The 26092-nt window shown below is 37.4% G+C and overlaps 1 protein-coding gene across 1 annotated transcript; it reads left to right on the top strand.

Annotated features, from left to right (window-relative positions):
- Positions 1–204: 204 nt before the first annotated feature.
- LOC145163943 (uncharacterized) lies at positions 205–1833 on the top strand. The gene is made up of 4 exons (XM_079082679.1): positions 205–1059; positions 1142–1391; positions 1485–1764; positions 1821–1833. Exons 1-4 carry the CDS (start codon positions 205–207, stop codon positions 1831–1833), a joined length of 1398 nt encoding a protein of 465 aa, XP_078938805.1.
- Positions 1834–26092: the final 24259 nt, after the last annotated feature.

Here is a 26092-nt window from a genome sequence, read left to right as displayed (position 1 = left end):
AAAGATGAAAGGAATGACATGGTTGATGATGAGTTGGAAGTTATTGCCACTGATGATTATCAATTTGCAGGATTTCATGAAGATGATAGGAAGAGACTGCTAAAAGAGTTGAGTAAGTCAAGTACATGCTCTCATGGAGAGGTTCATGTAAAACCATTTCAGATTGGCCAGGTCTTCAAAACCAAGAGTGATGTTAAAAACTAAATGAAGTCACACGCTGTAGCTTCAAGGAGGTCTTTATACCTAGCTAAAAATGATAAAATCCGGATTAGGGTGAAATGTAAAGGTGTTGTAAGTAAGCCATCTAAAGTAGTTGATGGTGGTGGGCCCTCAACTAGAAGTAGGGCAAAGTGCAAGGGTAAAGATGTAATTGCATATAAAGGTACATGTCCATGGGCAGTCCAAATATCGAGGGCTAATGAAAATCAGGATTGGTTGGTGAAAACAGTACATGATGAGCATAAATGTTTGCAAACAAGGGCGGTTAAAGCTTGCACTTCCAGATTCGTAGCAAACTTAATTGTTCAACAAATTCAGAGTAGCCCTAAAATTCCAGTGAAAGCTTTACACAAAGAGTTGTGCAAGAAACTAGAGGTAGGAATGTCATTGCAAAAGGTTGCTAGGGCAAAGTCAATGGCTGAACGTATCATTAGTAGGGACTACCAAGTACAGTATGGATTTTTGAGGGATTATGTGTTGGAGCTGCTCAACACTAATCCTGGTACAACAGTTCGGATTGATGTGTATCCAGAAACCTCCCTGTCTATTACCACAAGAACATTTAGAAGAATATATGTCTGCCTGGGTTCATTGAAGTTAGGATTCAAATATGGGTTAAGAGATTTTCTAGGTCTGGATGGTACTTTCATGAAGGGCCCTTACCCTGGGCAAGTGTTAACTGCTGTAGGGTTGGACTCAAACAATGGCATATACCCTGTAGCATATGCAGTGGTAGAGACAGAATCAACAAGTAGTTGGACATGGTTCTTGGAACTGTTAGGAGAAGATCTGGATCTTGGAGCAAATTCAAACTTTACATTCATTTCTGATAGACAAAAGGTGTGTATCAACTAACTTTTTTTTGGTACCATTACTAAATACATTTAGGTAACTGATGTTGCATACATTGACTTTTGTTTAGGGAATAATACCAGCAATGGAGAAGGTATTCCCTAGTGCAGAACACAGGTTCTGTTTGAGGCATATCCAGGAAAACATGAAGAAACAGTGGAAAGGAAAAGACTTAACTGACCAGCTTTGGGAGTGTGGTAGAGCAACAACAGTAAATCATTTTAACAGAGCAATGGATGAGTTGAAGAAGATCAATGAAGAGGCTCATGCTTGGGTGTGTAAGATCCCAGCAAACACTTGGGCAAAATCTCACTTTAGTGGTAAGTTTTTAGAAATTTATTGATAAATGTTAATCTTCCCTGTTGTGTGTTTACTATATGTGTAATTGTCTTCTCTTAATATCTATTATTCAGGAAGGGCACATACTGATTGTTTGTTGAATAACCTTTGTGAGGTATTCAATTCTAAGCTAGATGAAGGTAGGGATAAACCTATTATCACTTGCTTAGAGTATATTAGAGAGTATCTCATGAAGAGGTTATGTGTGGTGCAAAAGGAAATAGATAAGTGTGAAGGACTTCTAACCCCTACTGCAACTACAGTGTTTGAAAAGATTAAGACTGATGCAGCTAAGTATGTGGCTAAATACAATGGGGCAGGAAAGTACCAAGTGGCAAGCACATGGCAAGACCAGTATGTGGTAAACTTGAATGACCAAAGTTGCACTTGTAGGTTTTGGGATATTACAGGTTTCCCATGTAGACATGTTGTTTGTGCTATATGGGACAAAATTGAAAATGGTGAAAATGCCCCACATGTTGATGAATGGGTCCATCCTTGCTATAGGTTATCAACATGGAAAGCCATGTATTTCAACAAAATTGATCCATTGAATGGACGTTCAATGTGGCCTAAAAGTGACTGCCCATTCACTTTACTTCCACCAAAACATAAAACACAGGTTTGTATTTCAACTAGACTAAATATATAGTATACATGTGAACATGGAATGAATTCAATTTTAACTATAGTATATCAATATGTGTAGGTTGGGAGGCCTAAGAAGAAGAGAAGGAGGGGTGTTGATGAGCCAAACAGCCAAGCTGGTAGATTGAGCAGGAAATATTTGGCAGTCACTTGTTCAAAGTGTCATAACAAAGGGCACAATTCCAGAACATGTAAAGGGCAGGGAGGCAGTGGTGAAGTTGGAGGGGGCTGAAAACTATTTTTAGTAGTTATTAGGATGCTTGTGTTGTAGGTCTTTTGAAACTTAAGTTATGCTTGTGTTGTAGGTCTTTATTTGTCTTGAAACTTAGTATGATGGTTGTGTTAAGAACTTTAAAACTTTGCATGTAATGGTGTGTATGCACATTTTGGTAATGAATTAACATGTTTTGTGTACTACCCTTCACAGATCAATTAATAACATTGTACATTTCAATTGCAAATGAAAACATTCAAGAAATTGAACAATCAACTATAACAAACTACATTCTATTATCATTACTATTACCACTCCATGACACATTAATCTGATACATAAACCAAATACAACAACACCAACTCCAAAACCCCCTACATAAACTGAAAGCAAAAAAACCCCTACTCGATTAAAATCAAAAAAAAATTGTGCAATGGTTACAAACCAAAAACCAAAACTTCATTACTATCCAAACTTTCACAAGATACTTAGAGATTAAAATAAAACCAAAAAAAGAACACCCATGAACAAAACAACATCAATCGGTAGTTACACAATTCTGCACTCACAATGGCAACCCTCTCTTCCAATCGGTTCAATGATCTTATCAAACCTGGAATCACCACCAATGCCCTAGCACACATAGGAGGATCAGACCATCGAAGGAACCCACATCTTGTACAATTCCAAAATTGTCTTCCAGGGTTACGATCCGTCCATGAAGTGATATTCATTGCTTCATTCCCACATCTGCAAGTCACCATCTTTGAATTAGAAGCGATTGGATGTCGTGAAGGGTGCAACGGTCGAGCAACAGTAGAAGGGAGAAGAGAGGAGATGACGATTGATAAAGGTAAAGGGTTTGCCTAAAAATCGGACATGCAATGTCTTTTAAAGAGAGAAGGTTACAACTAAAATGACGAAATTACCCCTGCAATATTTTATTAAAAAATGAGTTAACGGTGAAATGCTAACGGAGTGAGCCGGAAGGACCAAATGTTAAAAGTTTTGAAACCACAGGGACTATCTGTGAGGTTTTTTGAACTTAGGGATTAAACTTGATATTTCTGGAAACCATAGGGACCATTTTTGAAGTTTTGTCATTGTTTTATTTTGAAATGCTTTTAAATGTTTGGACGAAGTTACATTATGTTTTGATTATAATAAAAATGAAATTTTTACCCTTGATTTTCGGGATGTTTAACATGGGTTGGCTCTTGTGAGTAAAAGCTACTCCAAAATCTTATGTTAGTATTTCTTGAGGATTTTGAGGTCCTTGTTGCATAAAAATCGAATCTTGTTGGGTATACATCAACCATGCATGAGTTGTTGACCATTTTGTGTAGTTAGGAAGTTAGAGTTTGGTTTTGGGCTTCATTAAGCCATGCAAAGCAATAAAGTTAGGAACTTTATGATTTTGGGACGTCTATTAGGGTTGGATTCGAGTTTTGGACGATTGGTCTTAAGTGAATAAGTGCTTAATATGACTTTTAGAGACTTAGTGAGTACGCCCGGCGTAGGGTGGGAGTACGCAGTGCTTAGCGTATGGCTGCCCCATTTTCTGGTGGGAACCTCTACGCATAGCGTAGAGGAAGAGTAGACAAGGCGTACTCCCAGAAGCTCTTTTGGGCCATTTTTGGGCCTTGGGTCATTATAGGTTTTAAGTCATGGTTAGGTGGGTCAAGTGTGAGAAGGGTAAAATGTTCTTTTACCCTTAGTATGATAGAATACGATTTGGACCATTGATTAGGGGTTATTACACTAGTTATTAGTTATGGTTGATTTTGAATATGTTCAATGTGAGGAGCAGTGGTGGCAGTAGCTCGAGTGTGTGATTTGTTTATCATCATATTGTAGTGAGTCTCCTCACAATACTTGCGGGTCGAAGGCACCAAGGTCGTCCCATTGATTATGTTTATATGATGCTAGTTTCTTGTCTGACTCTTGCAAGTATTGTATGTATACCGGGCTGGGCCTGATGAATATGTTAGGTGGGGCCCATCGCATGCTATTGATAGATCTGTGTCGGGCGGGGTCTAATGTCAGGCGGGGCTGATTGCATGTATGTATGGTATGTGGTATTTTGGGGAACTCAGTAAGCTTTGTGCTTACAGTTTCATGTTTATGTTTTAGGTACATCTAGTTCCAAGGGGAAGACCTCGGGCTGATCGCATCTCATCCACTGATGATTTTCCACATGATTACTCTGATTTGTTATTGTTGTTTCGAGGATATACATTTTATACTATTATGGCCTTTTGCAAAAAATGAAATGAGTGGTTGATTTTATTATTAAAATTGAAATTTTTCCCTCTATTTTTGGGACGTTACAAGTTGGTATCAGAGCCTTAGTTTGAGGGATTCGGGCACACTCTTGGGTGTGTGTGAACTCAAACTGAGGAATTGGTAAAAAGAAAAAGGTTTTTCTAAAATGGATTTTTTTTAAAAATGGGGTGTGATGCGTGCAATCAGCCGAGCTCAAGTAAGTATTCCCAAAGTACCCATACATGCTTATTTGATTATGTATGTAAATATGTAAATATCATGCTAGATTAGGGCTAAGGATCTACTCTAAATTGTATGTTAGGAGAGATGCCTTTGTATGCTTAATGTACGAGCCTCTAGAACTGCATGCTATTATGGACGACTGATGATATGTTAGTATGGTTGTTAGGCAGTGCTTTGGTTAGAACTTGATGCTCAAATGCTGCTTGCTTTGTGATTTAGGAGCCACTGTTAATATCGGTTAACTATCAAGTGAATATGCTAGGTTACATGTTATAGAAATTAGATATTTAGAAGGTTAGGTTTAACTCTATTGTGCAGCTCTTATTTGAGTCCAACTATTATAGTGTGAGACCTTGCAGTAAAAGAATTATCTAGTGTATGTTGCATGTAACTATATTTGTGAAGTAGTTAGCGGGTGTTAGTGGAGGTTTCTTTTGTAGCTGATGGTGGAGAGTGGTGGAAGGGAACCCTAGGACAACCTAGGAAGCATGATAGCTTGGTAGATGCGATGTTTAGCGGGAATACATAATGTTTGGTAGTAAGGGAGTCACTTAGCGGAATCAAGACGACTCTTGAGGAAAATACGAATAAGTATGGAAGGTAGTATTCGGCCCGTACTACTGAAAGCACAGGATATGTACTCGAATCACGGGGAGTCACGATGATTATACGGGATTTATAGGGTGTGGGATTCTTTAATTGTTTTTGAGGGTTTGCATTGTTTATTTTTCAGTATGTTGGTCACTCAAGGTGGTTCAGGTCCTGGTGAGGGATCGGGTTCGGGCTCTAGAGCCAGACCCTTAGACGATAAGATGTGAGAGTTCATCTCTTCGGAGAGCTAGGAGATATCTACAACAAGTTTGTTCTGGTTTTGTGGTTTATGTATTGAATACCAGGGAGGAGAGAAACAGGACGATGGATGATGTGCCAGTAGTTCGAGAGTATTCATATGTGTTTCCATAGGATTTTCCTGGAGTGCCTCCGAAGAGGCAGGTGGAGTTCCGTATTGATTTGGTTCCAGGTGTGGCTCCAATAGCCAAGGCACCTTATCGGTTCGCGCCGCCGTAGATGCAGGAGTTGTCTACACAGCTGCATGAGCTGTTAGACAAGGGGTTTATTAGACCGAGTAGTTCACCATAGGTAGAACCGATACTGCTTGTGAATAAGAAATATGGCTCCCATAGGATGTGCATCGATTACCAGGAGTTCAACAAGTTAACGGTGAAGAACCATTATCTGCTTCCGAGGATTGATGATTTGTTCGACCAGTTACAGGGTGCGTCTTGGTTCTCAAAGATTGATCTGCGTTCAAGCTATCATCAGATGAGGGTTAGGGAAGAGGATGTTCAGAAGACAGATCTTAGGACTCGCTATGGTTATTACGAGTTTGTGGTGATGCCTTTTGGGCTCACCAATGCACCAGCAGCGTTCATGGATCTCATGAACAGGGTTTGCAAGCCGATGTTGGATCGTTCCATGATTGTTTTCATTGATGATATCTTGGTCTACTTTAAGACCAAGGAGCAGCATGAGGATCATCTGCGAGAGGTTCTAGAGACTGTGAAGAGGTAGAGGCTTTATGTCAAATTTTCCAAGTGCGAGTTCTGGTTACCTGAGGTGCAGTTTCTAGGGCACATTGTCAATAAGAAGGGTATATTGGTTGATCTGGCCAAGATCGAGGTTGTGATACAGTGGGAGGTTCTGAAGTCTCCATCTGAGATTCGGAGTTTCCTTGGTTTATCCAGGTATTATCGAAGGTTTATTGAGAATTTCTCTAGTATCACAGTTATGTTAACCAGTTTGACGAAGAAGTCGGTTACTTTATGTTGGGAGCCTGAGCAGTAGACGACATTTGAGACCTTGAGGCAGAAGCTGTGTAAGGCTCCGATATGGACTTTACTAGAGGGTTTGGATGATTTTATGGTATATTGTGATGCGTCGATTTCATGATTGGGTGCAGTTTTGATGTAGAGGGGTAGTGTGATAGCTTATGCTTCGAGGCAGTTGAAGCCTCATGAGACGAATTATCCCACCCATGATTTGGAGTTGGGGACGATGGTTTTTGCCCTCAATATTTGGAGTCATTACTTGTATGGGGTTCGTTGTATCATTTACATGGACCACAAGAGTTTGAGGTATTTGACGGATCAGCTAAATCTAAACATGAGGCAGCGCAGGTGGGTCTATGTGGTGAAGGATTATGATTGTGAGATCCTTTATCACCCTGGGAAGGCCAATGTGGTGGCCGATGCTCTTAACTGAAAGGCGGACGATACTCCTATCAGGCATGTATGTTTGAGGATGACAGTGATTACCCCACTCTTGGATCAGATCCATGAGGCTCAGGTTGTGGCTATGAAAGAGGAGCACTGGAAGAGTAAGCGCATAGTGGGCCAGGTGTCCTCTTTTGATTATGATAGTTGTAACGTCCCAAAAACTCATAACCATATTTTTTTTATATTAAATAAACCATCAACCAAACATGTTTATCAAAACCATAAGGAAATCAGAGTATATCAATAAACATCCAAAAATACATCAGAGTCCAATAAAGTGGAAATCATGGTATGTGCGATGTGATCATCCCTAGATTTTCCCCTTCGAACCGAAAGTATGTTAAACATAAACTGAAAACTGTAAGCACAAGGCTTAGTGAGTTTCCCCCAAATTTCCACATATCAAACATACAATGCGTCCCGCCCAACCTTCATTGGGCCACGCCCGGTACAGATCTATCAGTAACATGCGATGTGCGCCACCCAACACACTCATCAGGCCCCGCCTGGCATCGGGCCCCACCCGGCATACATGAAAACACATACAATACATGAAAGAGTCACACAGATAACTGGAATTCTAGTATCAAAAATCTATGGGTTGCCATTAGTGCCTTCGACCCACTCAATACAATGTGAGAAGACTCACCTCGATCAGCTGATAAACAAATAACACTCAGGCTTCTGAACCGCAAAATCCCCACATTAAATCACAAATAATAAAACCCTAATTAGAAATTAGGCCATTAACCGAGACTGAGAGTCCAAATCTTCATATAAAGGGTAAAAGACCATTTCCCCTTTTTACCCTAATCCCAACAATCCATGGCCCAAGCCAAGAAGTCCTAAATTCCAAGAAATGGCCCAATAAGGGTTTTGGTGAGTACGCCACGCGTATCACCTGGTTACACCCCGCATACTAGGTTGCGTCAAACGAGTCGGGAACCCCGACGCATATGCTTAGTGTACGCTTTCGTACGCCCAACATACGCCCCAGTTATACAAAAATCCATTAAGCACTTAATGTTTTAAGTCCAAACTTACAAAATACAGATCCAGGTCTTGGGGAGTGTCTTAAACGATGAATTTACTAACTTGATGCCTTTTCATGGCCCAAAGGGACTCAAACCCTAGATTTAGCATTCCACTTTCACCAAATGAACATTAATCCATGCATGGTTGATCTTCAACCATCAAGATGCAAACTTTATGGACTGGGGACCTCAGAAACATTAAGAGGAGCAACTCAAAACTTATGGAGTGACATTTACTCACTAGAACTTATTCATGGGACCAAAATATGACCAAAACTCCACTAGATCAAGATCTAGGAAAATAATGACCAAGGTCAAGACTTTATACCTTAAAGAAACTGAGAAATGTGAGTAAACTCTAGATCTACAAGCTCCAACTTGATCAAGGCTCCTTTACCAAGCTTCTTCTTCTTCAAGGTTCACCAAAACCCACCAAAACACACACATACACATACACACACACAAGGACCAAATCTCTCTAAATGAGTTAGGGTTTCGAAATGAGGCTCAAAGGGCATTGGAGGCTGAAAAACGAGAGAACATTGGGGCATAATGTTATTTAAATATGGTCCAAACCCTAAAAATTAGGCTTTATCCCCTAACCACGTACGCCCAACATACATGAATGTACGCCCAGCGTACGCACTCCGCCTCAATTTTCAAATAATGTCATCTAGGACTAATTTTGCAAACTATTTTAATACCAAGGGTAGAAATGGAACACCTGGAAATCAAGATGTTACAAGTTTCCCCCACTTGAATTAGACTACATCCTCGAAGTCTGTTGCCGCAAATAACTATGGATAATGCTCCCTCATCTTGTCCTCATGCTCCCACGTCCACTTTAAACCCTTTCGGTGCTGCCACTGCACCTTCACGAGATCCACAACCTTGTTTCGTAGAGTCTTCGTCCTCCTGTCAAGGATCGCCAATGGTCTCTCAATATAATTCAGGCGATCATCCACTTAAATGTCCTCCAATGGGAACACTGCGGAATCGTCAACTAAGAATTTCCGCAACTGGGAAACATGAAATGTGTTGTGGATCTGACTGAGATCATCTGGTAGATCCAAACGATACACAACACTGCCCACCCGGGCTAACATCTTGAAAGGACCAATATACGTGGGGCCTAGCTTACCCTGCTTCTTAAATCGGATGACACCTTTCCAAGGTGACACCTTCAGGATTACCATGTCCCCAACCTGGAACTCTAATTCTGACCAGCGTCTATCCGCGTAACTCTTATGTCGGCTCTCTATTGTCTGAAGTCTGCCGCAAACCTGCTGAATCAGTTCCGTCGTTTTGAGTCCCACCTCTGTACTCCCCATAACTTGCTGACCGACCTCACCCTAATATATCGGGTTCCTACACTTCCTCCCGTAGAGCATCTCAAAAGGAGGTCGATCAATACTAACATGATAACTATTGTTATACGAAAACTCCACCAAAGGGAGATACATATCCCAACTCTCGTCAAAATCCAGTACATATGCTCGGAGCATGTCCTCTAAAGTCTGGACGATCTGCTCACTCTGACCATCAGTCTGCGGGTGGAAAGTCGTGCTAAAATACAGACGAGTACCCAACTCCTCATGAATCTCTTCTAGAACTTGGAAGTAAACCGAACATCCTGATCTGAAAAAATTGAAACCGGCACCCCATGCCGTGCCATAACCTCCCGGATGTAGATGTCTGTCAGCTTCTCTGCAGAGATACTCTCCTGAATCGGAATAAAATGTGCCCTCTTGGTCAATCGATACACGATGACCTATATTGAATCCATTATGCGCGTCATCTGTGGTAACTTCGTAATGAAGTCCATCGTGATTTGTTCCCATTTCCAAACAAGAATACCTAACAAATCCAACTTGTCATGAGGTTATTGGTGCTCGGCCTTGACTTTCCTGCAAGTCAAACACCTATCCACGTACCAGGCTACATCCCTCTTCATCAGGGCCACCAATAACCAGGTCGGAGATCTCTATACATTTTCGTCGCTCTGGGATGAATACAGAACCTTGACTTGTGCGCCTCATCCATCAAAACCTGCCGTGCACCACCCCAATATGGAACCCACACCCTCCAATGAAGAGTCAGTAATACACGGCTATCATAATCAAAAGAAGCCACCTGACCCACTATACACTCACTCTTCCGGTGTTCCTCCTTCATAGGTAGGGTAGTTCGCCTCATGAGGGCGAAAACCACAGTCCCCAACTCCAAATCATGTGTAGGGTAGTTCGCCTCATGAGGCTTCAGCTATCTCGAATCGTATGCAATCACATGACCTCGCTGCATCAACATAGCACCCAAACCTATGATTGACATATCACAGAAAACCATGAAGTCCTAAACACCCTCCGGAAGGGTCAGAATCGATGCCTCACACAGCCTCTGTCTCAGAGTCTCAAAAGTTGCCTGCTGCTCGAGCCCTTAATAAAAAGTGATAGTCTTCTTCATCAAACGGGTCAAAGGAACAACTATCTTGGAGAAATCCTGAATGAATCTCTGATAGTAACCTACCAATTTAAGGAAACTCCAAATCACGGATGGAGACCTCAGAACCTCCCACCTCATCATTTCCTCAACTTTGGCCGGATCGACCAGAATATCATTCTGGTTGACAAGGTGTCCCAAAAACTGCACCTCGCGCAACTAAAACTCACATTTTGAGAACTTCGCATGCAACTTCTCCCTCCTCAAAGTCTCCAATAACTCTCAGATGCTTCTCATGTTGTTCCTTAGTCATGGAATAGACTAGTATGTCATCAATAAACACAAACACCGACCGGTCCAGCATAGGTTTGCATACGCGATTCATAAGATCCATGAATGCGGCTAGAGCATTGGTGAGCCCGAAGGGCATCACCATGAACTTATAATGACCATAATGAGTTCGGAAGGCAGTCTTCAACATATCCTCCTATCTGACCCTCATCTGGTGATAACCAGAACGCAGATCAATCTTGGAGAACCAAGATGCGCCCTGAAGCTAGTCAAACAAATCGTCGATCCTCGGGAGTAATTAACGGTTCTTCACCGTTAGCTTATTCAGCTCCCGATAGTCAATACACATCCGATGCGACCTATCCTTCTTCTTCACAAACAAAATAGGCGCTCCCGAAGGAGAACTACTCGGTCGAATGAATCCTTTGTACAACAGCTTCTGCAGCTAGGTGGACAACTCCTGCATCTCTGGAGGTGCTAATCGATAAGGTGTATTGGCTATCGGAGCTGCACCTGGAACCAATTCAATCCGACACTCCACCTGCCTCTCCAGTGGCACTCTAGGCAAATCCTATAGGAAAACATCTGGGTATTCCTGAACAATCGGTACATCGCCCACAGTCACCTTTCCCACCTCCCGAGCATCCATCACATAAGTCACAGATCCAGAACAACCTTGCTGAAGATAACGGCTGGCCCTTGATGTCGAACAGAGAGTCGATCCACGCTGAACACCCTCCTCCTGAATCACCAAATCTCCTCCACTTGGGGTCCGAATACGTACCAACTAATCCTCTACACCATGCATCGAAGTCACCAATGTCGGCCCATTGATTATGTTTATAGGATGTTAGTTGTATGTGTGACTATTGCATGTACTGTTTGTACTTGTATGTATAACGGGTGGGGCCTGATGAATATGTTGGGCGGGGCCCATCGCATGCTATTGACAGATCTGTGTTGGGCGGGGCCCATTGCATGTATGTATGGTATATGGTATTTTGAGAAACTCACTAAGCTTTGTGTGCTTACGGTTTCATGTTTATGTTTCAGGTACATACGGCTCCAATGGAAAGAGCTTGAGCTGATCGCATTGCATCCACCGATGATTTTCCACATGAGTCCTCTGATTTGTTATTGTTGTTTCGAGGATATACATTTTATACTATGATGGTCTTTTGGAAACAATGAAATGAATGGTTGATTTTGTTATTAAAAAAGAAATTTTTCCCTCTATTTTTGGGACGTTACAAAGTTGCATTAAATTCTTAATATTTTTATTATCTTTAAAGTGTTGTCTCCTAGGGGTAGTTAGGTAAATTAGCATTTACCCTTAAAAAAATAGTTTTCCGAAAGCAATGCAATTATCCCGAAATTGATCAAGGCTAATGGAACATAGCGTATACCAATTAGTAAAATAATATCTTTATTTATTGTAGCTCATATTTGATATTCCAATCACCCTCTGTCACATTAATAAAAAAAAAAACTTGTATTTTTGGATAGAGTTTGCTCACTTATATTAATTTATTCAACAGGTGGCACAAAATGAGGAGTCATGTGATGTGAAATATGAAAGAGAGATACCCTATTTTGGATTCCATAGTAAATTTAGAGTGAAGCATAAGCCATAATATCTACAAGTAAAAGTGATATTTGGCTTCATAGCCATAAGGGATAATCAATGTAGAATTGTCATGATTTTTTTTTCAATGGTTCCTATAAATATTAGAGTTTGTGTTCGTGATGCCCTTTAATGCCCTCTCTGATTCATAATACTATGTATGTAATATAACTGGAGTTTTATTTACTTACCTTTTCGTGGTTCTATTATTATTTTAGCAAAAATAGATGGTTCTATATAAATCGGGTAGATTTGTCATAATAAAATGTTATAATATGAACATGAAAGTATGATGATACAAAATAAAATAAAAGTGATTCATTGTTTTTACATCCACATTTCAAGTAAATATTGTTTATTTGACATCATGTAAAAAAAGATTACTTATATTTTTATAACCAATAATGGCAGCGTACTTTTTTCATAAATAAATAATAGCATCGTACGTATCTTTTTAAACATAATTAGCAATGTAAAATTTTTAATCCAATAATATATAGCAATGTACTTTCATTATTTTACCGATTATTTGAAATAGTAAAATACTACATTATTGTTTTGTAATTTAATATTTTCTTTTCTTTTACCTTCTTGAAAATAGTCGTTCTAACCAGATGTTTTCTTTGAAAGATTTTTTTTTGAAATAGTCCCCATAACCCCATGTTATGGGGACCACATATTGAATTTATATCATCAAAAAGTATCAACAACAATTGTAATTATTGTTGTCTTTTCTATTAAATTATGTATAGGTTATATTTTATGGTTCTTAAATTTGGAAAATATTTTTTGCAATTACTATACTTCATTTCAAAAACTCTATGAAAAATAGAAATGTACTTAGAAGTAGGATGTTATAATTAATAGAACACCAAAGGTACTTGCTTCCAATGCATTGTCTATAAAAAAAAATATAAACAACTTTATATGAATGATATAGCTATAATTCGGTAGATTTGTCATAGTACAATATTATAATGGGAACAAATGAAAGTTGGATGCTATAAAAGAAAAGGAAAATAAATACATTTTTTACATCGGTTAACCCGGCCACCGGACGGGTATAACACTAGTTAAATGGAATGACGGTAATATTCATCCAAAACCCACGATTGTTTTAACTCAGCCTTCTACTCAATGTTGTAAAACTCGCCGAGTTGGCCGATTACTCGGCCGAGTACTCCCTATTCGTCCCCTTACCGAGGCGAGTTACAGAATCCGAGTACTCCCTAATCGGCCCCTTACTGAAGCGAGCAGTGTGGTAAAACTCAGCCAACTCGGTGATTAATATATATAATATACTTAATGATTTATTATTTAACACGCATAAATGTGATTATTAATACATGCATATCTTAAGTTTTCAGTAATTACTCACGTAGTGAGACCATTGTGTGTTTTCAGTTTTTGTGTATTTACATTTATATAATTTTGTTATATATTTCAATCAACTTATGATTTTGACATATATAATTTCCCTAAAAATATATCTACATGAATTACCGAACCCAAGTACCCCCGAGTACTCCCGAGTACTCGCTACTCGACAGTCGGCCGAACAGGTACCGAGTAGCGAGTTCTATAACATTGCTTCTACTAATAATATTATATGAAAATATTCCATTAAACATGAAACAAAAACACACTGATATCACAATTTAAATTGAGGACATGTGTTATTGACATATAATTAAGAAAATTATTTTAAGCATATATTATTTATGTGTTATTGACATATAATTAAGAAAATTATTTTAAGCATATATTATTTTAAGTGAAAAGAAAATGAAGATAAGGTTCGAAGAGAATAATTTTTTGTTTTGAACCGATAAATACATATTTTATAATCTACTCCTAAACTAACACCTAATTCCACTTATGTCCACCACGGGACTTGAACCATCGACCTAAAAGAGGGAGGGCACCACCTGATATCGTTGGGCTCGAAGAGAAGAATTAGACTAAAAAAATCACCTAACTTTTGTTTTTTGTAATTATCTTCTATGGATGTTTTAAAACGTCTAGAGTCCTTTTAGTTTAACAAGGATTATGGAGTTTCTTATGATTTTTATTAGCAACGTTCCATATACTACTTCTGTGCATTCAAAACCCACGATCTAAAAAAAAGGGTGACAGTTATATTCATGAAGAATCTCACATTTGAAGTTAGTTCCTTAATTACTAATATTACTAATGCCGGGGAGTGGATAATCGTTCCCTCATTTTCAGCCCTCCGACTTTCGTTAGATGCAATCGTGGCCACAATAACTCAGTATTTACAGCTACTACAATAACTCAGTATTTACATTTACTACAATAACTCAGTATTTACAGTTACTACGGCGGTTTTTATCATCAGTTTCTCGACCTAGACTTCCCACGACTCTGTCTTCTCTATAAGATAATAGATTTATCGATTAATATTGAGGGTTAAACCTCATATAAATAGGGATACATAAGGGGTCATTGGCATAACCTAAACCCTAAATGCTAACATACTAACATTCCCCCTGCAGTTTGATCGGGAGGAGTCAATTAAACTGGAAAATAAAACAAAACATAAATGAAGACACCAGCAACGGCGGTGACAGAGTTCTGACAATGGCGGCTAACAACGACTACGCGTCGGAGAAGGAAAGAGAAGAATTGGCAGCCAACGGTGGTTCCTTTGTATAAGAAGAGAGGAGCGGCGGTGACGAATATCTACAAGTCTTATCTACAAATCGCAGATTGCAGTCAAAATGCACCCATGTTTATAGTCCTTTAAGCTTAAACCGGGAGAAAAGATATGCTTTCTTAATCATGACTTCCTATTCTCCATCGATTTTTGAAATATGTGTTTTATGCTCAGATGTGTGATTTCTTCTCTGCAACAATTGTTTAAATAGTTGAACTTTTGCACAACGTGATACTCAGGTTTGATTGTGTTCGTTTAGAGTATGTTTGTTGGTTTGGGGTTTTCACATTTTACTTTTTTTCAGCTTACCAAGGGTTGTGGATAAACTTTACTTTTTGGTTAGATTTTTATGAGTTGGGTTATTTTCCTCGAGATGCTGGTTATATATTGATTTTGAAATTCTTGATTCTAATTATGTTATGTGATTTTTCATTGCAAGCCAGGAACTCTTGCAAGACATGATTATTTCTGTTTGGTTTTGCTTCAAATTAGTTTTTTCGAAATCTTTGTTGTTTCTACAACTTTATACTAACAACCAGATACTTTACCAATCCATTGTTTGATTTCCGATTGCAAGTCAATTTTGTGTGCTTTATTTTGTGTTCATCCTTTTCTTGTCAATGACTTGATCCCTATTTATTTTTCACTTTGTGTTCTTTAGTTTAGTTATGCTATTTGAGGATCTTTTGTGTTTTTCAATGTTGTTTTAACAGTTTTTTCGAAGGAATTGTGGTCTCTGAATCTAATCTACCTTTCACCTTAAGTTTTGTTTCAATGTTCATTTTTATGAACCAGGTGTTGCTGTCAGTTCACATGATGGCATAAAAGAGAACATGGAGGAAGTAAGATTGATGTATTTTTTTACATACATTCATCTTTATAATAGTGGTTGCTAAATTTGACAATTTATAGTGCAATACATTGAAAATTGCTTTCATGTTAGGATAAAAGACCCTACAACAGTGAAAATCTATTGTATTTTCTCCCCCGTCCCTTTTAATCTTCTTTACTAAATCAAAAGGCCTCCAACTTCCATATTTCTTCCAAGGATAAGCAATTAGTTTTGAAGATTTCATTATTTGTCTATCTATTTTCAACTTTAATAGTAGCTTATTTATGTTATTAGATCTTGGCCGACAAATTTGGTCTCCAATCACTCTGATGTTGTAAGTCAATTATACATTGTCTAAGGTGATTGGTAGCCAAATTGTTATATTTATTCTGTTTTAGCAACTTGAAATGTGCAAACTGAGCAAAATTGTAATTTTGACCATCGACTTAATTAGTTAAAATGCTTACTCTTTTACTTGTTATGCATGGTTCAAACTATCAAAATATTATTTTTACTTTGTTTTACCTGTTTAAAAAGAGCAAAATGACCAACATGGCAAAAATTAGGTTAAATGGTTAAAATGATCAAAATGCTTTCTTTTTTCCTGTTTTTTTTTTTTTTTGAAACGGCAAATCTAACATACTCCTAAACTACACCTTAAATCCACCTATGTCCACGACGCCATGGTTCAATGACTAAAATATCATTTTCATTCTGTTTTAGTTACTGCTTGAAATGAGCAAAATGACAAAATGACCAAAATGGCAAATATTCTTTCTTTTTTAGTTGTTATGCCATGATTTAAATAATGAAAATATTATTTTTATTATGTGTTATCTGCTTAATTTAACACAATTGACCTAAATGGAACACATACACACAAAAAATCACACCATTTTGGCACATTCTTTATACTATAAACCATCTATACTGTAACATCCCCCTCTGGCACGTATCACAATATTGTCCGCTTTGGGCCACTCGGCACGAGAACTTCCCAGGGGGTCACCCATCCCGGTACTACTCCCGCCCGAGCACGCTTATCCACACCCTTTTCAAGGAATGCTTAAATCTCCTTCCCAGCCGATGTAGGATTAGGTGCAACCCACCTTCCAAGGTGGGTTGTACCTGATCCCACATCGACTGGGAAGGAGAACTAAACATTCCTTATAAGGGGTGTAGATACCTTCCCTATCACAACGCATTTTAAAGTCGTGAGGGCAGCAGATCCCATAAGAACTCTGCAGTTAAGCGTGCTCGGGCGAGAGCAATCCAGGGATGGGTGACCCCCTGGGCAGCAGATCTCATAAGAACTCTGCAGTTAAGGTTGACTTTCTCGGTTTTTAAGTCAAAGGGCAATTCAAATAATAATAAAATAAAATAAAAAATATGAGTTCCTCAAACATCCCGGTCAATGAAGTTTCATGTACTCCATCTTGTGAAGCTACGATTAAATTTCTTCGCGAACAAATTGATTTGCTAAAAAGAGAAAATGAGGACCTCAAATACGAAGGCTATACCCTTAAGAAAGGTCAGAAACCTCTGAAAGCTCAATTAGAGACCAAAACCAAGGATTTCCGAAAACTGCAAGAAGATTACAGCAACAAGTGTGAAAATTATGATCACATTAAGAAAAAACTTGTTGCTGTAACTGTCAAACTTGATGCATTGAAAGCTAAATATAATGATGCTGAATTTACATTTAAAAAATTCGATGTATCAAGTGAGGTAGTTGCGTCCATGATGGAAAATAGTATGAAATTTAAGGATAACCAGCAAAAGGGTCTAGGTTATGAGAGTGTCCCTCCTCCATTTAATCATTCGTATTATGTTAGTCCTTTAACAAAAGAAGAGATCGACAGAGAACCCTATATGGTTTATGGTAAACCAGCTGCTGAACAGGCAACAGGACCTAGTGCTAGGGTTTTGGATACTAACATTTCTACTTCCCATGCAGATACATCTTTAAGCCAGGGAAAGCAGGAGTCTGGAGAGAATTATGCAGGTAAAGTAGTGGAAGAAGAGAACAAGGAGAACACTTTTGAACAATCCAATGACTCCTTGAACTCTGAATCTGTTGCTTCTAATTCTGTTACTCCTAACAAGCCTGCTGTTGAGAAATACAGGCCACCAACACAAGTTAAACAGAATGCCTGCTGCAACTGTGCGTGTGGGAAAAACAAGAGACAAGGCAAGGATATGCCACCAGGGGCAGGAAGAAACAACTTCATAGTGAAGAAAAAGACATGTTTTCATTGTGGAACACCTGGATACATTGCCAGAAATTGTCCTAATCGTGCATACGTTCCCTACTATGCACAAGGCTGGCAGAACGTGCCAAGTGGGAGATTCTACAAAAGAAATCACCCAAGGTCACGTTCAGACAATGGTGACTGGAACGCACAGAAGGCCAAGAATCAAACCCACAAGGCCAAGAATCCGAATCCCAAGGGCAAGAAGGGAATGTCGGCCAAGAAGCCCAATCCAAGAGATGCTCCAGTGAAACAAAGACCGGTTAGGTCAAAGTCATCTCAACGGCCGACATCAAGATCAAAAGCAAGTACTGAACCACCCATCAGATCGAAAAAGAAATAGGTTAAACCCAACTACAAATGGGTTCCGAAAGCTCAATCTCCCAAATCAACTAATGACTCTAATATTTCTACATCTTCTGTTTGTGATAAACAGGACATGTCGTGGGAGAATGTATCTTGCGTAGATGACAAAGGTCGACCCAGTTTCAAAATGGACATGTCGTGGGAGAATGGATCTGTTCTGAGATTACGCGTGCTGTTCTCAGACCTTCTGGATGCAAATTCAATCGGTGACTTACGGTTTGAGTTTTCTTCTCTATACTCCTGAGTTTTTCTTAAGTTGATTCGCTTTAAAGACTAATTTTTGTTTTAGGATAGTTTAAATTTGCGCATTTACTTTCGTTTCTCTCCTATGCACAAATTTAGGGGGAGAAATAAAAACAAAACAAAAATTAGAAAATTAAAGAAAAAATCCAAAAACATTAGAAAATCAGAAAATCCAAAAATATGGTGTTAATGAAATGTGCTTGAGGGAGATGTTTTGGGAAGTGATATAATCATGTGATAACAGGCAATCTGAATCTGTGTAAGGGACTGAATCTGAATTGTCTAGGCTCTGTGTTCGATGCGCTGGTAGGCACGAAAGATTAAAATGGACTTGACTAGGCATTAATGAACTTAAGGAATCTAAAGACTTGAAAAATCTTGACCTGGATAGCTCCATTTAGCCTGACAATACGACGCTCAGATAGGTTGAGAAGGGAGATATACATGATAATTTACCGGTCACTCTAAAATAATATGTATCTAGAACCGTGGTTTAACCCTTCCTCGATGTACGGACTTTGTCCTTAATTCCGGTATTGATGGGGCGACTGGGGAATTCCGATAAAGTAGGTCTGTAGGAAATTATTTTCTTGCTTTCTTTATGTTAGTCATATGTTGCCTCCTCTGCGTGATTGAAATACATCTGACCTGGATTATAACATATGCAATTCTATTTCTCTGCATCTTCTATCTATGCAATTCTTCCTGTCTGTTAGTCATATGCTGTCTCCTTTGCGTGATTGAAATACATCCGACCTGGTACACATCATATACACCATTCTACTTCTCAATCCCTTTAAATCTGGTTAGTCATATGTTTCACCCTCTGCGTGATTGGAAGATCCGACCTGGGTGTACAGCATATGCATTCTAAATCTGACTTCTCTCATAATAATTGTCTGCTCACCTAAAGTAAGGAGTACTTTGGAAGTTCCTGATTATTAGGGTATATCAGGAAGCAGGAAACACGTTCTAGTACAACTAAAATTGAACATTTATAGGTTGTTTGTAGATCTCGCTGCTCAATTTAGGTGGACAACAATATCTTTGGTCGTCGTCAACTGAATGGTCCTTAAGGAATATTATCTAGGAACTTAGGATCACATTGTCTTGTCACTTATAGTATGTCCTAATTTTGTCACAATCTCTCGTGTTTAAGTGGACCACAATATCGGCGATTGACCAGATCTATTCATGAAGGGAGAGGTACCAATAAACGGATAAAGGCTGTCTAAAAACTTTGATCCCAAATCACTCTTAAAGTTAGATATCATTTTATTTTTGTTAAATTTGTTCATAGTTTTCTTCTAATTTAAATATTATGGGAGAATTAAAAAATTTTGAAAACCAAACAAAAATCAAAAAATTAAAAATCCAAAAATAGTGTTATTTCTGTTTTATTTCTTTTTCAGAAAATATGAAAAAAAAAATCCAAAAATATTGTGTGCTAAATTTTCTTTTAGTTTTGTTTTGTCTTGAAAAGTGATTTCAGGTGTAGATGAGACTCATGGAGTCTGTGTCGAAGATTTCTGAGTCAAGGCTTCATCTGTGAGCATCGAAGAATTCTCATTCGAAGGAGCAAGAAATGAAGATTATTCTTTCAACATTCAATCCTTCAACCACAGAAGCAAGGTGAAGCTAACTTGAAGATTATGTGACAGATTGCATTGAAGCCTCCTCAATCAATTTGCTGATATCTATAAACATGCTGAAGTGATCCAGAATATTTGTTCTCTCTGATGTTCTCTCTGAAGATTCTCAAGCTGAAAGCGCCATCTTTCAAGAATCAGTACAAGAAGCCTCCTCACCCAATGTGCGTTCAATGTCAAATTCTGAAGAAAAGCCCAACTGCTCAAGATGAAGTCATTCGTTGAAGATTCATCAAGTTCATCTTGAAGTTGTGAAGAATTTGAAGATTAAGATGAAGATTGACAAGAAAAGTCAGCTACTTTTTAGGGGGGGGGGGGGCTTGTTGGGTCAATTAAGAAAAGAAAGCTATAAACCAAGGGGGAGATTGTTGGGTCAAAATTATGGTTTATACTTTACTTTTCTAGGAAAATGTATTTTTTTCAGTGTTTACGGTTTCGAAAAAAAAAATCCAAAAATATTGTGTGCTAAATTTTCTTTTAGTTTTGTTTTGTCTTGAAAAGTGATTTCAGGTGTAGATGAGACTCATGGAGTCTGTGTCGAAGATTTCTGAGTCAAGGCTTCATCTGTGAGCATCGAAGAATTCTCATTCGAAGGAGCAAGAAATGAAGATTATTCTTTCAACATTCAATCCTTCAACCACAGAAGCAAGGTGAAGCTAACTTGAAGATTATGTGACAGATTGCATTGAAGCCTCCTCAATCAATTTGCTGATATCTATAAACATGCTGAAGTGATCCAGAATATTTGTTCTCTCTGATGTTCTCTCTGAAGATTCTCAAGCTGAAAGCGCCATCTTTCAAGAATCAGTACAAGAAGCCTCCTCACCCAATGTGCGTTCAATGTCAAATTCTGAAGAAAAGCCCAACTGCTCAAGATGAAGTCATTCGTTGAAGATTCATCAAGTTCATCTTGAAGTTGTGAAGAATTTGAAGATTAAGATGAAGATTGACAAGAAAAGTCAGCTACTTTTTAGGGGGGGGGGGGCTTGTTGGGTCAATTAAGAAAAGAAAGCTATAAACCAAGGGGGAGATTGTTGGGTCAAAATTATGGTTTATACTTTACTTTTCTAGGAAAATGTATTTTTTTCAGTGTTTACGGTTTCGTTTATGGTCAGATCTGTGTTTACGGTTTGTTGTGACCGTAAACCTGTTTACGGTCTGCCTGACCGTAATCAGGTTTACGGTCTGTCTTCCTATAAATATAGGTGTAACCGTGTAAGGGGTGAGGAGTGGTGTAAGAGAATGCATGAGTGGAGGGGAGCTTAAGTGTGTGTATTCTAAGGTGTGAGAGAAAGAAGAGAGAAAAGCTAGTGTGTGAACTATGTGTATGGAGCATCATTCTATTCACTGAATACATCATAGATTCAACTTATTCTTCTTCTCCTTCTTCTTCTATTTGACCTGGCATCATCCGATTGATTGAGATTCCACACCATCAAACGGATCTGATTGATACACAAGCAGATTGGGGACTTACAGGGAGCCCAAAGCGGACAATATTGTGATACGTGCCAGAGGGGGATGTTACACATACCTCTTAAAGTATGCTAAAGACTTTTAGGATTTGATGTTGTCTGGTTCTTTTTATTTTACCGGCATTGTACACATCCCCTTTCAAGAACACCTGCTAAGAATCGATCTCTTAGTAAAACAATGGTCCACTTATATAGACCTGTGAATCTAATTTTATAGGCTTGGTATGACAACTTATTTTCAATTATTTTGTTTTGTATCGATCTTTCTCTTATATGCCTTTTTAATTTAGGATTTTCATTCGTGTATGATGAGGTTTCTACTGATGGCTTATGGAACGGTTACATTCACTAACTTCATGTTTATTATATGCAACAATGGTCCAATGGATTCTTAAATTACATGTGATAAATGCCCCATGCAAAAAAAAGGTACAAAAACAAGATGAATTCGAAATCATTTTGTTTTCCATCTAAATAGTGCTAAATTTGAGCCTAATTTATGAAATAAATAAATAAATAAATAAATAATAATAAAAAAAATACCATTCCTTTGTTTCCATGTTTCTCGATTATATTTTTAAGTTCTAGCAAAAATCAAGAATAACATCAGGTAAGCTATTCAAATTTGACTTATCAGTTTGTTTATCATTTCAAAGTAGGTTGTTATTTTGACAAATTTTCAATTTGTCAAAATCTATCAAAATAGTAACCTACTTTGAAAAGATGTTTAAGTAACATGTTTTGTTTTGAGTTATGGATATGTTCTTTGACAAGGCCAAAAAGTATTTCACCTAAGGCCTTGCACAACAACCAAGAGGATGATGTAGAGGTGGCAATGGGTCGACCTGGGTTGGGTTCGGGTTCAACCCATTTAATAATTGGGTTGAAAATTTCAACCCAACCCAACCTGTTTATTTAAATGGGTTGATATTTCCAACCCAACCCAACCTTTTAGATAAATGGGTTGTCATCGGGTTGACCTGTTTATGTAGTTCCCGACCCAACTTATTAAATAAATGGGTTAAACTTGGGTCAACACATTTAAAATCAATTAAATAAATTATATAATTAAATATTATACCACTTCAATTATAAAACGTAAATAAAACTTCATAATTATGACTGAAGCACAATCCTAATTCATAAATACAAATAAATTGTTTAAATAACATTAAAAATGTTTGGTTTCACTGTGATTTTGGAGAGTGACTAGTATTATCGGCGCTAAAAAAGATGGAAATTAGGATTGAATTTTATTAAACATAATTAATAACAATGCAACATTATAATTTACAAATTAATATTTTGATTAATACATGGTAATATTCAAATAATTATTAAATTATATATATATATATATATATATATATATATATTAAAGCTAAATGAGTTGACGGGTTGAAAACAGGTTGATAATTTTTACCCAACCCAACTTATTTAATTAAATGAGTTAGACGGGTTGACCTATTTAAATTAAATAGGTTGAAAATCTCAACCCAACCCACTAATTTTGGGTTGGGTTCGGGTTGGTTGACGGGTTGGATCGATTTTTGTCAGCTCTAGGATGATGTGACGATTTTGGTAAATGATGCATGATTGGATACCGATAATGATGTCGTGCAACTTCTGGATCTACTATGAAAACTCATATTTTTGTACTAAACTACCAATGTATTTTTTTTGTACTAATTAATATTCTAATATGCCTTTAAATAAAATACAAATGAAAAACTCTTATGATTTAATTTTGTGCATGAGATTTTATTATTTATATACCGATCTGAATGTAAGTTTGCTAAATTCCATTCAATTGTTGTTGTAATGGATTGTATCTAATGTGATAGGTGTATTGTAATTATCCCTATATATAAAAATTCATGGCCAAGATGAACAGGAAATTTTTGGTTTTCATGAAATTGCCTTCTTTAAACTTTTAGTTTTGTTTTTAAGGGATGTACGCAATTTACTCCTTAATGCATTTGGCAGTAGAAACCTTCCATTAACATCCTTACATGTTAATGTTGGAGATAATGCAGCACAACCTATCATGATAACAAATCAATTTATGACTTTTCCTTATTGTAGATATTTATTTAACAAACCATATTTATTTACGAATAGACATTATAATTTACAATAGACAAAGTCATTAATATTGGCTTATTTTTTCTTTTCTAAATAGGTTAAATGCATAAGATTGTAAATATATAAAATATACCAATAGACAACCCTTGATTTTAATTTGTGTCACCTCTTAATTTCGGTAAAAAGAATGTAGAAAACATAAACTCTTAACGATGCTATATAATTTTTTCAAAGGCGTTTTTATCTAAATGAAAATGTATATTTATAATCGCTTCAAAATAGTCGGTTCTAACCTTTAAGTATATATATTTTAATATTAATGCACTTGTCTTGATTTCTAGATATCCATTTTCAAATTTTAGTTAAGAGTTCATCAAATGATTGGTAAAGTCCACGTCATGTATACAATGGCTTTCGGTTTGGGTTTTACATTATACTCGATCCGTGTTTTTGTAAGGAGTTTATTGCAAAAAACTAGGTTAATAGCTTCTTCAAAATTTTCATTGTGTTTTGAACCAAGATGGAATCCGATGTACATTAAAAAAAAAAAAAAAAAAAAAAAAAAAAAAAAAAAAAAAAAAAAATCGCATATCTTTATTTTTAATCTAAAACCCAAACGCTAAAATACAAAAACCTTAACCATAGAAAACCCCAAACCCTAACCTAATACTATATTCCAGTTAAAAAACTCTATAACAAATAGCAATGTATATGAAAGCATGATGCTATAATAAACACATCACCAAATGTATATTGCTTCCAATGCATTGTCTATAAAAAAAAATAAACAACTTTATATGACTTATATAACTATAATTGGTAGATTTTTCATAATACAATGCTATAATACGAATAAATGAAAGTATGATGTTATAAAAGAAATTAAAATCAATAATTTTTCTATATCGTAATTTATAATTACGTCTTCGCGATTTTTTAGTAGAAACATGAACAGTAAGACATGCATATTCAACCAAATTGAATCACGTCATCAAATAGTACTTTAAAAAAATCTTATGAGAAGATAATATTTGTTAACATGGTTATTAGGGTGGGTAGGACATCTATATATAAGTAGTAGAACAGTTCAGATTAAGATCAAGTCAAGCGGTGATGTTTTTCACGAGTTATGGAAGAAAGACCCACATCAAGTTCCCAGCTTGACCCCAACTACCATCCAAAATTGTCAAACCCATGAAGGTAGTTGGAACCGTGGGGTCTGTGCTTTGTGGAACTATTTTCATGGTAAAAAACATATATGCCCCTGAAATCTTTCTTTATGATCTGTTAGCTGCAAATTTGATGTAAACTAATTGCTTTGTCCACACAAAAACACTTGAAATCAAAGTTTTGGTTGATATTTTGTTGTAGATGGAAAAGACCATGTTTCAAAAACACAAATCATGGAAATCGATGAGGGCAAAAAGTCAATCACCTTCAAGCTACTTGAAGGTAATCTCACGGAATTATATAAGACCTTTATTATACATGTCCATGTAGACACAGACGGTTCAAACAACCTTGTCACGTGGATTGTGGAGTATGAGAAGCTAAAACCTAATGTTCCTGATCCAGATACGCTTAGGCGAAGCGGTATGGGAGCATCAGAAGACGCGTAGAATTGAGATGGCAAGGCACCCTACGCGGGAACACCGCCCCAGGTGTCCGTAGGTGCCTTGTGATGTGGTTCCAGGCTTCCAGCTATGGGCGAAGAGGGAGAATCTCATTGGTTGATGGTTTTTGGACCGTTTTTCTCCTTTTCGACCATTGCACACGAAGGAAAATAAAAAAAATCAAATTAAAAGTTAACATATATATAAATACATACACTCTAAATTTAAACAAACACATTCTCAAACACACTTTCAAAAACACTTTCAAACATAAATACGAATAATTTTGTGGGTTCGATTTCTTTTTCATCCGATGATGATGACGACTCTGATGATGGCTTGCTGTTGCACACGTTGTTGTCTGCGGCATGCGAAAGGGTGCGAAAAAGAGGCGAAAGTTCAAATGCCGAGAAGAAGCATAGAATTTCGATAAATCGGGATTGTATCGCGGCAAAC

This window comes from Lactuca virosa, chromosome 3 (assembly GCF_052849685.1).
Source record: "Lactuca virosa cultivar CGN04683 chromosome 3, Lactuca_virosa_CGN04683_v6, whole genome shotgun sequence".
NCBI classification, from domain to species: Eukaryota; Viridiplantae; Streptophyta; class Magnoliopsida; order Asterales; family Asteraceae; genus Lactuca; species Lactuca virosa.
Note: the sequence above shows the minus strand (reverse complement) of the source record. Positions and strands in the feature narration are given on the sequence as shown.